We start from the raw sequence: 15447 nt of genomic DNA, 5'->3' as shown, positions 1-15447 counted from the left end.
TAACTATATTTAATACCACTATATAAATATAGTTGCACTCTAGGCCTTATCTATAAATTATATCCCAAGACTTTATTGTACATGCAACCCCTTTATAAAATATTCGTAGTAATACAAAGTCATGAACATAGACTGCCACTTTGAAGATTACTACATCTTAATCCTTCAGTACCCAGTTTAATCCTTTATGTTATTCATTATATATTTATGAAATCCAATTCCATAATTATATACTTTAGTAACACCTTACCAAAATGGTTAGGCCCAACTTTCTGAATAACCAAACCCATTAAACTTATCTCAAGGGAATATTTTGTATCTCCGTTAACAGACTATGAATTCTATCTTGAGAATATATGTTCCATCAACACTAAATGTGGTTGCCCAACATACTGAGGTTTTGACCGTAACTAATAGATCTCACTCCTAATATATCAAAGCAACCTACATCTCAAATTTGGCTATCAGTTAGGCCATGGCCTTGATGCCGTAGGACATAGGAAGGCCTCTTTAATTTAACTCTCTAACAACAAAGGAGGATTTGGTCTAGGCTATGATCCCTCCAATGAAGAATTTTTCCAGGCTTCTAGAGGAAAGAAAAGGAAGTGCACTGGACAATGGATGTCCATTCCCCACATCAGGGTCACTTTTTCAACTCCGATCGAGGTCATTAGATAATAAATGGTACAGGAATCACGCGAGGAGGAATTAGATCTAGCTTTTCTCATCCATCTTTGCCTTGAAGAATTCTCAGTGAATGCCATCATATCCTCCGAGGATGATCTGACTTCTACTATTAGGCCCTGTGTGCCAGGCGAGATAATAGGCCATTGGACTAGCGAGCCCTGCTTTTTGGTTGTACTGGCTGAGTAAAGAGTATTCCATTATCGTGTGGTTGGGTCGTCCAATTTCCCGAAAGAGTTGGAATAGCATATCTAGTCTATTTTGCATGTTTATTTCCTATTTTCTACATTCCTTGTTTGCATTTCCCCAATTTATTTCCGAAAAAGAAAACATTTCCCTTTTATCATTATCAGGCATGAACTTTGTTATCCCCCTATCTATTACCCATTAATGAAATTATCCAGCATATTATTTAGGAAATCCTTGATTTATCTCTTTATTTGTTTTCCTATGAATATGTGTGTGCAAATGATCTTATGTTTTTCTGTATATGTTCCGTTCTATAGGATCTATTCTGATTCCCAAGCGGTTACATCGTCCTATTGCCATAATGAGGGTATTGATGATGGGAAAGAGACAATAGAGTTGGATCATGATGTTGAAGGATTATAGGAGATTTTGAGTTTGCTTCATGATATTTTGGAAGATCTAAATAGAGAGAGCGAAGGGTCCAAGCCCAATATAGAAGAAACTGAAGTGATTAACCTTGCTGATGAAGGTGAGAATGAAAATCCCATCAAGATTGGGGTAAACTTTCCTAAAGACATGAAGCCTGAGCTCACAGTGCTACTCAAAGAGTTCAAAGAGATATTTTCTTGGTCCTACCAAGATATGCCAAGGTTGGATATTGAGATTGTTGTGCATAGAGTTCCAGTTAAGCCAAAATGCCCTCCAGTGTGGCAAGCTCTTTGAAGGACGAAATCTGAGATCATTTTGAAGATCAAGGAGGAAGTAGAAAAGAAGTTGAAAGCCTATTTCCCTACCGCGATAGCCTACTCAAATTGGGTCGCCAACATTGTTCCCGTGCCTAAGAAAGACAGGAAAGTACGTATGTGCGTTAATTACAGAGATTTGAACCAGGCCAGCCCCAAGGACAATTTCCCATTGCCATATATCGATACCCTCATCAATAATATCGCTACCAACATGGTCTTCTCCTTTGTGGATGGATTCTTGGGTTATAATCAGATCAAGATGGCTGAGGAAGACAAAGCTAAGACAACATTCACCTCTCATTGGGGAACCTATGCAAATTATGTCATGCTGTTTGGCTTAAAGAATGCCGATGCTACTTACTAGCAAGCCATGGTAACCTTGTTCCATGATATGATGCATAAAGAGATTGAAGTCTACGTAGACGATATGATTGCCAAATCCCACACTTCCAGGGATCATTTTATAGATTTGAGAAAGTTGTTCAAGCGCCTTATAAAGTACAGATAGAGATGAAACCCTAACAAATGCGTCTTCGGAGCTAGTTCAGGGAAATTACTCGGCTTTATAGTCAGCCAAAGAGGAATTGAACTGGAACTAGCAAAAGTCCAAGCCATCTAGGACATGCCGACACCGCAAAGCGAGAAACAGATTCGCAACTTCTTAGGAAAGGTCAATTACATAGCTCGCTTCATAGCGTAGTTGACCGCCACATGTGATCCATTGTTTAAGCTCTTGAAGAAAGACACAAAGATAGAATGGATGGATGAGTGCCAAGTAGCCTTTGATAAGATGAAGCAGTATTTGTTGAACCCTTCTATTTTGGTTCCTCCGACGCTAGGATATCCATTGATCCTCTACCTAGCGGTACAAGAAACCTCCATGGGTTGCATGTTAGGCCAATTGGCTGAGCTTGACTAGAAAGAAAAGGCAATTTACTATTTAAGCAAGAAGTTCACCATTTGTGAGATCAACTACATTGCCTTTGAAAAGAAGTGTTTGTGCCTTAGTGTGGGCCTCGCACAAATTGCGGCAGTACATGCTCTATTACACCACGCGGCTCATTTCCCGTATGGATCCCATTAAGTACATCTTTGAAAAGTGAACTCTTATAGGGAAGATCTCTCGTTGGCAAATGTTGCTCTCTAAATTTAACATTGTGCTTGTGACAAGAAAGGCCATCAAAGGCCAGGCTATAACCAACTACCTAGTGAACCATCGGTTGAATGATCAAGAACTTTTAGAATCCCTTTTCCCTGATGAGGATGTCATGGTACTAGAGCTAGAACCAGACAGTGTGGAACTGTGGTGTTGGAAGCTTTATTTTGATGGAGTCGCCAATTTTACCAGAAATGGAGTGGGAGCAGTCCTAGTTTCCCCCAAGGCCAACAAATCCCTATTTCAGTCAAGCGGAATTTTGATTGCCCCAGCAACGTCACAGAATATGAAGCGTGCATAGTCGGCTTGCAAGTGGCCCTAGAGTGCGGCACCTATGATTTGAGCATCTTTGGAGATTCCCTGTTGATCATCTCCCAAACTAAAGGAAAATGGCAAGCCTGAGACACTAAGTTGATTCTGTATCAGAAATGTGTCGATCGCCTGATTCTAAAATTCTGAGACATCACATTTGCCTATTTGCCTCGAGCACACAACTAGTTTGCGGACGCCTTGACTACCCTGGCTAGCATGGTCAAGTTATCAAAAAGAGATGATATGTAGCAAGAATAGTGAATACATGAGTGTCAAAGTCGAAGCCGACGGAAGGCCATGGTATCATGATATCGAAGCTTATATCAAGAATAGTGAATACCCGTTTGGTGCAACAGACAGTGAAAAGAAGTTTATCCGGTGCATGGCCTGCCAATTTTTCTTTAGTAGAGAAGTCCTGTACAAAAGGAACCATGATTCTATCTTTCTTCGATGGATAGATGCCTTCGAGGCTAATCATCTGATGGAAGAGATGCATGAAGGCTTACTAGGAGCTCATGCTAGTGGACCCCTATTGGCCTGCAAGATTATGAGAGCTGGATACTATTGTCTCAGCATGAAAAGTGATTGCATTAAACATGTGAGGACATGTCACCGTTGTCAAGTCTATCAAGACAGGAAGAATGCTCCTCCTCATCTTTTGCACTCTTTAGCAGAACCATGGCCCTTCTCAGCCTTAGGTATGGATGTCATCAGACTTGTGATTCCAAAAGCTTCAAATGGTCATGAGTACATCTTAATGGCCATTGATTATTTTACAAAGTGGGTGGAAGCCGCTTTGTACAAAAGCGTCACTCAAGCAATGGTAGCCCGGTTTCAAAAACATAACATTATTTGCCCTTATAGCATGCCAGGAGAGCTCATTATAGATAATGGGGTGAACCTAAATGGGAAAATAATCCAGAAACTCTGCCAACAATTCAAGATCAAGCACAGAAATTTAGATCCCTATCGCCCTCAGATGAATGGTGCAGTGGAAGCTGCTAACAAGAACATAAAGAAAATCTTGGTGAAGATGATAGACACATACAAAGATTGGCATGAGTACTTGCCATTTGCCTTGTGTGCATATCGCACTTTTGTGCGTACTTCCACGGGTGTGCCCCCGTATTTATTAGTATATGGCATGGAGGCCATCCTCCCCGTAGAGGTAGTGATCCCGTCTCTTAGGATTTTATCTTAGACAGAGCTGTCAGAAGCTGAATGGGCCTATTCCCGATATGAACAACTAAACATGATAGATGAAAAGCGTATGACCGTAATGTGCCTTGGACAACTGTACCAATGCCGCGTCGAGAGAGCATTCAACAAGAAAGTTAGACCCAGGGTCTTAGAAAAAGGTGATCTAGTCTTGAAGAAGCACAACCAGGCCATGCCTGATCACAGAGGAAAGTTTACCCCAACTTATGAGGGCCCATATGTGGTAAAGAAGGCCTTTTTCGAAGGAGCCTCGATTCTAGCCGACATGGACGGGCATGACTTCAATATGGCCACCAATTCTGACACCATCATATGGTACTTTGCATGAAGGAGCCTCTCAATGCACCTCATTTCTATATTTTTATATTAACCAAAAAAAAATAAAGGAAAAAAGAACAAAAAAAAAATATATGTAAAAAGGTAGATCAAAAAGCCAAAAGGGCGGTCAAAGCAAAAGGAGAGCCAAAAGAAAGAAAGCGTGAGAAAATACAAAAGGTAGATTGAAAACTCAAAAAGGCGGTCTACGCAAAAGGAGAGCAAAAGAAAGAGTGTGAGAAAGCCTGCTAAATTGAAAACCTGAAAGGGCAATCTAGAAACAATTAAGGCAATCAAAAGTCAGTTGAACTACATGATGACCTGATCCTTCCTAGTGGAGGTACATAGGCAGCAATCTCGGTTCGGTCACATCTTTATAGAAAAATCAGTCAGTTGTGCCTACTTGAATTCCTGGTCAAGATCTGAAAATTAGATGGATCCGGTGTCCAAGACAAGATACAAAGATACCTCTGAGATCGCTCTTTTTCTACAATACTGCCATTTCACCGCACCAAGATACGCTTTCTTGTTCTTAAATTCTGAAACTTACATAGTACATGTTATCAATTGTGAATGAAGTAAATCCATTAATTTTTCGCTGCGTATGTTTTGTATGCGATACAAACATGTATTTTTCCAACATCATCTATGTGCTTGCGTGCTTCACTCCATGTTTATGTGCTTAGGCCTAATGCCATGTGCTATTGTAGCCCTTTTGTCCCTTTTATTGTATTTTCTTATGATTTGGCCTAATGGTTTGGACCCAATCTGGACCCTATGGTCTTTGTCATCGTCCATACACCAAGGCCCACATCAAAAGGTTTGGATCATCCTATTTGCATGTCTATACTTACTTGCTTCTATGCTTTCTGCTTGTGCTAGCCTCTCTTGTTCTAGGCTTTGTCATGCTTGACGCCCTCCATAGGCTGGATCTTGTTTGGCTACATCCGATGCCCATGAGGCCTTGTTCGGATGTAACCATTTGAGAGGCATTTCTGGATGTTGGGTTGCTTCGTGCATACCCTTCCTTTTTCGCTCCGTGCGATGCTATGCTTACCATGCTTGTTTTTGCCACCAGTTGGTTTTCTATGCATCTTTACACACTTGCTTACTAGTGTGTCGCCCATGCTTCAACACAATGAAGTTATGGCATTCGATCCAAACCTACATTTATCCCTCGTGGACACCACCTTTTGTTTGCTTTCATTCTTGTTTGCTTGTTTGCTCACTTCTTTGTTTGTTTGCCTTTTAGTTTGCTTGCTTATCTTGTTGCTTCTCATGTCTCTTGCTACAACCTATGCTTGCTTCGCTTGTATGCTTGTTTGCTTCCATTGCGCATTATCTATGAATATTTTCCTTCCCTTGCTTGTCTGCTGGTTTCTTGTCTTTGCCGTTGCATGTACACACATAGAGCGAGGACACATGGAGCTAGGGCATGGTCTCCCAAGAGTAAGCAAAAAGGGCGCGGATGCAAGCATGTAAATATGAGCCAAGCGGCTATGTTCAGTAGGATTAGGGGGCTAGCTGATGGAAAAATACATGTTTGTATCACATACAAAACATACGCAGCGGAAAATTAACGGATCACCTTCATTTGCAATTGATAACATGTACTATGTAAATTTCAGAATTCTGGAACAAGAGAGCGTACCTTGGTGCGGTGAAATTCAAAACAAGAATCAGAAGTACTCGTGAATACTTTTAATCTTCACTCCAATTCCACTTTACGCCCAAGAAGTGTGGCCCCTCAATCAGTTTTCCAAGGGAGAATGGAAGAGTGTCTCTCACCCTAACATACACACCATTTCACAATGATGTCTCTCTTTTTCATACATAAAAATTCTGTATGTTTCTCTCCTTATAACTGATTATCTAATTGGGCTAGCCTTTTGGGCCTTTCCAATTGGGCTTTAGTATGTGGCTTGGAGTGGGACCAAAAAGGACTAATAAGACACTAGCTCCAATGGGCCTTGGGCTTTTCTGTCAACTCTTGACAAGTTCAAAGTTACCATTAACTATATTTAGTACCACTATATAAATATAGTTGTACTCTAGGCCTTATTATAAATTATATCCTAAGACTTTATTATACATGCAACCCCTTCATAAAATATTCGTAGTAATACAAAGTCATGAATGTAGACTGCCACTTTGTAAATTACTACATCTTATCATTGAATACTCGGTTTAATCCTTTAAAGTTATTCATCATATATTTATGAAATCCAATTTCATAAATATATACTTTAGTAACTTCTTACCAAAGTGATTAGGCCTAACTCTCTGAATAACTGAACCCATTAAACTTATCTCAAGGGAATATTTTATATCTCCATTAAGAGACTATGAATTCCATCTTGAGAATATATGTTCTATCAACACTAAATGTGGCTGCCCAACATATTAAGGTTTTGACCGTTACTTTAGTTCTCACTCTTGATATATCAAAGCAACCTACATTTCATGATCAGGTTCATTATCCTCTCAAGATTAAGAGTTCATGTAAATAGAAGTTGTGAGATTTATTATTCATTTGACAATCGTTAGGAGAATAATAAATTTCACAGCGGTCCAGTTCAATATGTCTTAACTCTTAAAACATATCAATATATCAACTAGAAGTCTATACTTCCATGATCAAGACAAATCATCTTAGTTGATATGTTATAATCTTCGCAGAGGAAATGCCCAATTTCATCACCGACTACGAACTATAATTCTGAGTTTACAAAGAACTAGTGATTTATATCTTCTGTGACTTTTCACATAAATCACATACTATGCATCTCATGGACTATATAATAATGTCCAATATTCATGTCACCATTATTTTAGATTATAATAAAACGACCTTATTAATACAACATTAAGTCATACATAATGTCATACAAAATGTCTTACATAATATCATACATAGCATCATACAATAGGGTTTAAGGGCACTAATCCTAACACTAGCCTCTCTTATTTGGTTATGTACTCTATTAAACCCCCTTCCTTCCTTCCTCCTTTCTCTTTTAGATGGGTTGTATGAGGTATATCATGCCGTGTACCATTCGTCCTCATCTTTAGAGTATGGAGACCCATGTTTACTTTCCAGCACCTATATTTTGGGCCATGCTCTAGGGATGTAGGCATTTACTTTTCTACTCTGTGTTTTTGCATTGTGCATGATGTATGTATATATATATCCTCTCGCTCCTTCTGGTGTGATTGTCACAGTCCATGTCACCTAAGGCAAAGCGATGCCTAATTTCCGCCGTGAAAGTAAGGTGACACGTTGCCAGATTTTTACCATGGAAATCTGGTACTTTGCCCGAATGCCTTAGGAAAGCATAGATTGGGACCACACCCATTCAAAGCCAAACCTCGAAACCCCCATGCATGCAAAGCCCTGAAAGCTAATGCCAAAATCATGTTTTTTACTACCAATCTCCAAAAATTAAGGTTTTATCACCTTGGACAGGCGTTATGGGGTACCTAACACCTTCCCCACACGTAACCAAACTTCCGGACTCAAGAATCAAGATTTTTTGTCATCCACATTAGAATAGGAAAAATGCCCTTTTTCTTACCTAGGATTGGTAATAAAATCAACTAGAGACAAGTGACCAGTCACACCTTAGAAAAACCCAATGATTGATATCGACTTCACTTACCAAATATCTTCCTCCACAGAGAGAGAGTACCTGAAAGGGGCCTCCAACAGGCCCTGCGAGCGCAGGAGCGTCACCACGATGGGTGGTTGGACAAAGGCCCATCGGTTTTTTTTTTCCCGATCGAGGTAGGGCGTCGACAGCTACAAACCCATTTTTTGAAACCCATCTCCAAACCTCCATTTTTTTTTTTTTTTTTGCATTGACAATGGCATTTTCCAATTGGCCATCTTTTCTTACTTTTAATGGGAATAAAATATCACCCATCCCTTGAATGGAACGAGGAAGAAGGGCTCCTCCAAGACCCCATGGCCCATACTCCACACTCCAAAATGGACTTCAAGGTGAGCTCATTTTTTTTCTTTGTTGGGAAATTTTTTGATTTCATATTTTGTTAAGAGCTTGGTGTTGAGACATTGTCATTTGGTTATTGTTTGCTTTTGTTGAAATTTTGCATATTGCATGGTTGGGTTGGAAATTCTCATGATTATTTTGTAATCTTGGCCTTGGGACATTTTTAAATTTTTGAGCAATTTGGCATGTCCATGAAAATGTTTGGGTTGTCTATTTGGCCTATTTTAATTGCATATAGTTTGGTTTGATAATGCAAAGGTTGAGTTTTGTTAAGGACATATTTTATGTATCCTTTGACAAAATGCATTTTACTTGTAATTGGGTAGATCTAAGATGTGTTTAATACTTCAAGAAACACGTTGTTCAAGCCAAGTATTAAAGCCATGAAGATTGGACCAAGAAACAAGTGAAGAAGGGCTATTCATTAAAGCTGGACAGATTCCCGACAGCTCTCGATAGATAGCTATCTATCGAGATTTAATGAGTCTCGACAACTCTTGACAAATTCTATCTATCGAGGTCTCGATAGATTCTATCTATCGAGAATTATGAAAATCAGTTTTTAGATCTGATTTTCGACCTATGCTTATGTATTTGTGTAGGATTTCTTTTCTCACAACTTTAGACATATTTAAGGCTTATTTTAAAGGCCGTCACATGAGAGAATTCAAGGAAAACACATGAAAAAGGTGACTGATGCCTTATTCTCTCTCTGAAAGAAGCTACTGCGTCTTTGTGCCTTAGGGTTTTGTAACCAAATGCTTCATTGTTGATGAAGTGAAGAACTTTGCAACCAACATTCTTCTTCCTCAAGTTGGTGAGTGAGTCACGAATTGGGATTCATACAAAGGAGTTAGTCACGTACTGGGATCCGTGCATCAAAAGGGTGGTGTTCATATATTGAAGAGTTTAGAGGTTCTGAAGCTGTAGAAGGTTTCTGCAATGAGTACATCTACGGGGATTGTAGAGTCTAGGGACAAAAGTTTTGTACTAGATCTGAAACTTCTCTTTACTATAGTGAATTGTTTTTCGGGTAGGTTTTCCCCCAGGTTTTTAACTGTGAAATTAGTTTTTTTCATTGGTTTTCATAGGTCATCATATCTTGTCTTATTTACTTTTCCACTATGCATGATATTGACATGATATTGATGTTTATTTGTTTTAACAAGTTTTATACATAATAAATCTAATTAACAACTTGGGTTTAAAACTTATTAATTCTATCAACCAGAGTATAAATTTCTCAATAAATGATATCAGAGCAAGTACAGTCTGATTGAATTAATTTCTTGAATGTGATCCTTGACCCCCATTGTCATGGATTGTAGAAAATCTCTTTTGATTCCTCCTTTATTTGATGGTACTAATTATGCGTACTGGAAAGTTCGTATGAAAGTTTTTTTGCAGGCTCTAGGTGAACAAGTATGGCAACCTGTTGAAGTTGGCTGGATTAAGCCAAAGGAAGTGCCGGTAGATTGGGATGAAGCAACAATCAAAGCGGAAAATTTCAACAGTAGGGCCTTGAATGCGTTATTTTTTGGGGTGACCAAGGAGGAATTCAAAAAAATATCATCCACGGAAGTTACTAAAGTAGCATGGACCATTCTTGAGACCACCTATAAAGGTACCAAGGCAGTAAAGACTGTGAAGCTTCAAAAACTCACTAGTAGTTTTGAAGAAATAAGGATGGAAGAGGATGGGATCTTTGATGAGTTCCATGCTAAACTCAAGGATATTGTGAATTCTGCCTTCAACCTTGGAGAATCTATAGCAGAATCCAAAATTGTTAGGAAAATCCTTAGATCCTTACCTGAAAGATTTCATGCCAAGATCACTGTCATTGATGAAGTAAAGGACATTGATCACATTCCTTTAACTGAGCTTGTAAGGAACCTTTAAACCTACGAGATGAGATTGGGTTTAATGGGAAAAGGTGGAAAGAGTAGAAAGTTGGCTTTTGAGGGTATAGAGGAAGGGATTGATGACTCTAAAGATGAAGATGATGATGAGGATGAGGATCTAACCTTCAAAGCTGATGAGATTATCAAGCTTCTTAAATTTAGGAAAAATGATAAGGACAAATCTCCTAGGAAATCTAAATCCTCTAGGAAGGGTAAGAGTGAGAAACCCCTTATCCAGTGCCTGAGTGCAAAGGTTTTGGTCATATAAGGATAAAGTGCCCAAACCATCTTATGAAGGAAAAGACCAAGAATTCAAAAGTTAAAAGGTTGGTTGCTACATGGAGTGATACTAAGAATGACTCTGCTGATGAGCATGTGGATGAATGTGGTCATTTTACAGCTTTTTCTGCCACAACTGATAAGGTGATTATGGAGAGTAGTGACAGTGAGGATTCTTTTGATGATGAAGTACCCAAGAAGATGACCCTTCAAGAAGCCTATGATAAGCTATGCACTGAATTTATAAAATTTAAAAAAAATTCTCATCGTTGTAAAAAAGAGCTTAATAAGGTAAAAACTGAAAAAGTTGAATTGTTAGTCAAACTAGATGAGACTACAAGGTTAGTTGAGACTCTTGTTGTAGAGAACACCTCATTAGAAGAAAAGGCCAAGAATCTCGAGATTAAGCTTAGTTAAGCTAGAACTTAAATAGAGAGGATGTCTAGTGCAAAGCTTGATGAGTTATTGAGTGCTCAAAAGCCTAGTTCTGATAAGACTGGCTTAGGATAATCTGTTTCCTCGGGCCCCTCCTCTTCCACAGCTTATAGATCAAGGACTGTCATTGTACCTCAATCTAAGAAAGGTGATAAAGGTATGAAATCCAAAACTGATTTGGCTAATTTTAAATCCTTCATTAAACCTCACGTTTGTCATCATTTTGGTATTTCTGGACACATTCATCCTAATTGCTTTAAGTTGTATTCTTAAAAGCAAGTGTCCAAACGGTCACAAGTTTCCTCTCAATGACCTATACCTTTGTTTGGAGAGTTATTAAAAGCCTTTAGCTTTTTAACTCAATTTCAGGAGAATCTTAATTCTGCTATGTCCTTTAGTAGACATACTAGGACACATGCCTTTTCATCTTCACGGCTAAACACTCGTGTTGTGTGAGTGAGAAAGAAGCCTAAGACTTAATTGTCTTTTCTTTTGTCCTCTACTTTAATTCTTTCTATCTAAAGTAGGACTCTCTTTGCGTGATTTCTTATCTGCTCTTGGAATCATGCTTTCATGCATCTGCATCTATCTTTCATGCCTTCATGTTGTTTGTTTGTTTTTGTTTGGTTGTTTAGTTTTTTTTTAAAAAAAAAAAGGAAAATAAGAAAAATACAAAAACAGTGTGTGTTTGTGTACATTGGTACTTGTGTACCTTGAATGGCCAATGAAACAAATTTTTCTAAACTTTCTATCTCTTGTAGCTTAGATGAGCATCTCTATGCATAACTAAGCAAGTGAGCTTTGTGGCTCGTGTTTGTGATGAGTAAGATTAAGTAATCTATTATACTTAACACTTGTATCACTCTTTTTGACGAGAAGGACTAGAAACTCTTAAAAGAAAGGCATAAATAACCATCTCACTACTGTTGCCTGCCTATTATGAAATGACATTTGTATGCTACGACATAGTAAAAGTGCAATGTCAAAAGCTTAACATAATTAGGTAATTTTTTTTCTCTCTTATATGCCCATGCATGATATGCATAAAAGAAAATATGCAAAGAAAAATTAAAGCAAAATGAATCAAAATGCTTTAAAATATGATTGCAAGCGTGTCTTCTAGGAGATGTAGGAGTCATAGGATGTACCTCGAAGGTGATAATGCCTATCAAACAGTTATGATCATGTGTGAGTTAAATTGATTTGCTCATATCTCAAATCGTCATAACATGTAGACACTTATGCAATCTTGCGATATTTTTCACACACAACACGAAATATTCTTTGCTACTTTTAATACATGTGCAGGTACAATGTGATTTGGCCATCACAAGGAATACATGTGTTAATATATACCCACTAAACTATCTTGACTTGTTTTTGAAACATAAAATAGGTTAGACTTGTTTAGTGTGTGTGTGTGTGTTTTGGATCTAAATGCTTGAAATTTTTCTTGATTGAGAGATGTTTTTGAGAGCTTAAAATGTTGATTCGATCTTTGGTTGAGTATCTTGCTTGATTGCATTCTTTTGTATGTTTTTCTTCTCTTTGAAAAATCTGTTTTTATCAAGCTCTACAGCTTCTCGATACCTTTCGACAGCTAGGCTTTCTATCGAGCTCTTCAGCTTCTTTTTATCACAATCTCGATAGCTTCTGAAAGATTCTCAATCCATCGAGAAAGTTTCTGTCTGCTCGATAGATGCTTAATAACTGTTCGATCCATCGAGGTTAGCTTCTACTCAATAGCTTCTCGATCTGTCGAGATCCTCTTGCATGCATTGTTTATCACATGTTTTGCATCTTTCTTTTATCTTGTCATCCATAGCATCTTGTTTCATTACATTCATGCATTTATATGGATTCTTTGTACCCCCTTGATCATCTTTATATTTCTTGGGTGAAGGTTTATACCTTCTTCTACCCTTTGTCAATCATGAAAAAAAAGGGGAGAAATTGTGGAGAATATATGGTTTCTTTTTAAGATTCTACATGTTAAGGGGAGAAATACATACCCTTGTAAGAGGGAGTTGTGTTTCATCTTGTTAGGGGTAGTGTTTACCTCCTTCTTCTTGTACACCGGTCTTGTGACCATGTTTACATATATTGTGCTTATTTTTGATATATATATGATGTATGTCTTCTTCACCTATCTCTACATGTGTTGTTTTTTTTCTATCTTTATACACATGTTTCTTTCTTTGTATGCAACCTTTTATTTTTGTTTCACACTAAGATGCCGTGATGAGTTTTGTTTAAAGTGTTTCTTAGATTGTGAATATTAGATCTCACTCCTGATATATCAAAGTAACCTACATTTCATGATTAGGTTCACTACCCTCTCAAGATTGAGAGTCTATGAAATTAAAAGTCGTGAGATTAATTATTCAGGTGACAGTTATTAATTGAATAATTAATCTCACAGTAGTCCAGTTCAATATGTCTTAACTCTTAAGACACATCAACACAACAACTAGAAGTCTCCACTTCCATGATCAAGACAAATCATCTTATTTGATGTGTTATAGTCTTTACAGATGAAACGCCCAATTTCATCACCGGCTACGAACTACATTTTGAGTTTACAAGGAACTTGTGACTTACATCTTCTATGACTAAATCACATAAATCACATACAATGCATCTCATGGACTATGATAATGTCCTATTAGTTCATTTATAAATAGTCTTATATAATTAAACAATTTAATTAATTATGACATGTCAATAAATTGGATTTTAGGGCACAAACCCTAACAGTTCCTTCATAGGTAGTCTCAAGAATGGTCCACACCTCTTTCGCGGTCTTCACATGCGAAATTGTGTGAAACTCATCAATAGAAACATCACAAAAAAATATTATTAATAGCTTTGCTATTGACATTTGCCAAAACACGAGTAGCCTTATACCATTCAGATTTGGTTGTTGTGGGTCTCACCCACCCATTCTCAATGGAATCCCAAATGGTCTCATCAATAGCACACAGAAAAGCACGCATACGTACATTCCAAAAAAGCATACTAGATTGCTTTTACTCTAACTTTAACAAGTTGCGGAACAAGAGTAAATATGCGCAATGAACCGATAAAACTACTCTAAGCCATATCCATTAAAAATTAATAATAAAATGAAAGATTAAAGAGTAGGGAAGAGAGATGCAAACACAAGATAACACCAAGATGTGTTATCGAAGAGGAAACCGAAGAACTTAACGAAAAGCCTCTCCGCGACCCTATAAGTTGAAATCAATTCACTAGAGAATAAAGTTGGAGTACATAAATAACAATCGACCCTCCAAGCCTAGTCTACCCCATGTACTTGAGCCCTCTAAGCTCCTGCTACCAACGGACTTTTCGGAGTCATGTCTTCTCTAGCTTTCTAGATCTCGCAATTTAACCCGATTGCATCCACCACTAAATGGCTCATCCTAGTGCTTCCCAATAGCATGAAAATCTCACTTAACACTCAGATTAGATGTGGTAAGTGTTTGGGCTATAAATCTCTCAAGGATCTAGAGATGGAGAGATAAGAGTTGACGAAAACTATAAGGAAATGTGTAGATGATTGTGGGTATGACAATCTCTAACTCTCAAGTGAATTTGCTAGGGTTTTCTCTCTGAAAAGCACTCCTTACAACTCATGGGTAATGAGTATATTTATAGTGTGGGTAAAGAATTTGGTAAAGCACTTTATCTTTTTGGCAAATAGAGAGTTTTACGGATACCTTGTGGGATGGCCTTTCTTGCGAAACACTCGCGAACTTAACAACTTAGCATGACTCTTCAACTTCTAGTCATGTGCTTCACACGTGGTCTTTTTGCGGGTTACTTCTCGCAAGCTTCTTGCGAGCTAGTTATGAATTGCACTGATTCATCTTTGAAGCTTGATTCTTCACTGATTTTTCACACTCATCCCTTACAAATAAACTCATGTACATACAGGGAAATGATTAAAGAAATTACAATCAAATTTGACACGAAATTAAAACCAATACAAGTTAGTTGGAAATCACAACTTTACAGCTATAATATCAGCATCTTTGTTTGCTTCTCTAAAAACACGCCCAAATATTCGAAATATAAGTAGCTCAGGTGCTGTCAAAAGAATTGATGTGTTGGGTAGTTGGGCCATTATCATTCTACAAGCTCTCATAAGAATACGAAAGCCCAAAATTGCATGCATGCGAATGCGACCGAAAGAAATT

General features: G+C 37.9%; 1 protein-coding gene across 1 annotated transcript; it reads left to right on the top strand.

The window, feature by feature from the left end:
• Positions 1-3352: 3352 nt before the first annotated feature.
• Positions 3353-4633, top strand: LOC142639707 (uncharacterized). Its single transcript, XM_075813850.1, has 2 exons — positions 3353-4186; positions 4289-4633. Exons 1-2 carry the CDS (start codon positions 3353-3355, stop codon positions 4631-4633), a joined length of 1179 nt encoding a protein of 392 aa, XP_075669965.1.
• Positions 4634-15447: the final 10814 nt, after the last annotated feature.

This window comes from Castanea sativa, chromosome 6, assembly GCF_040712315.1.
Source record: "Castanea sativa cultivar Marrone di Chiusa Pesio chromosome 6, ASM4071231v1".
Lineage (NCBI taxonomy): Eukaryota > Viridiplantae > Streptophyta > Magnoliopsida > Fagales > Fagaceae > Castanea > Castanea sativa.
Note: the sequence above shows the minus strand (reverse complement) of the source record. Positions and strands in the feature narration are given on the sequence as shown.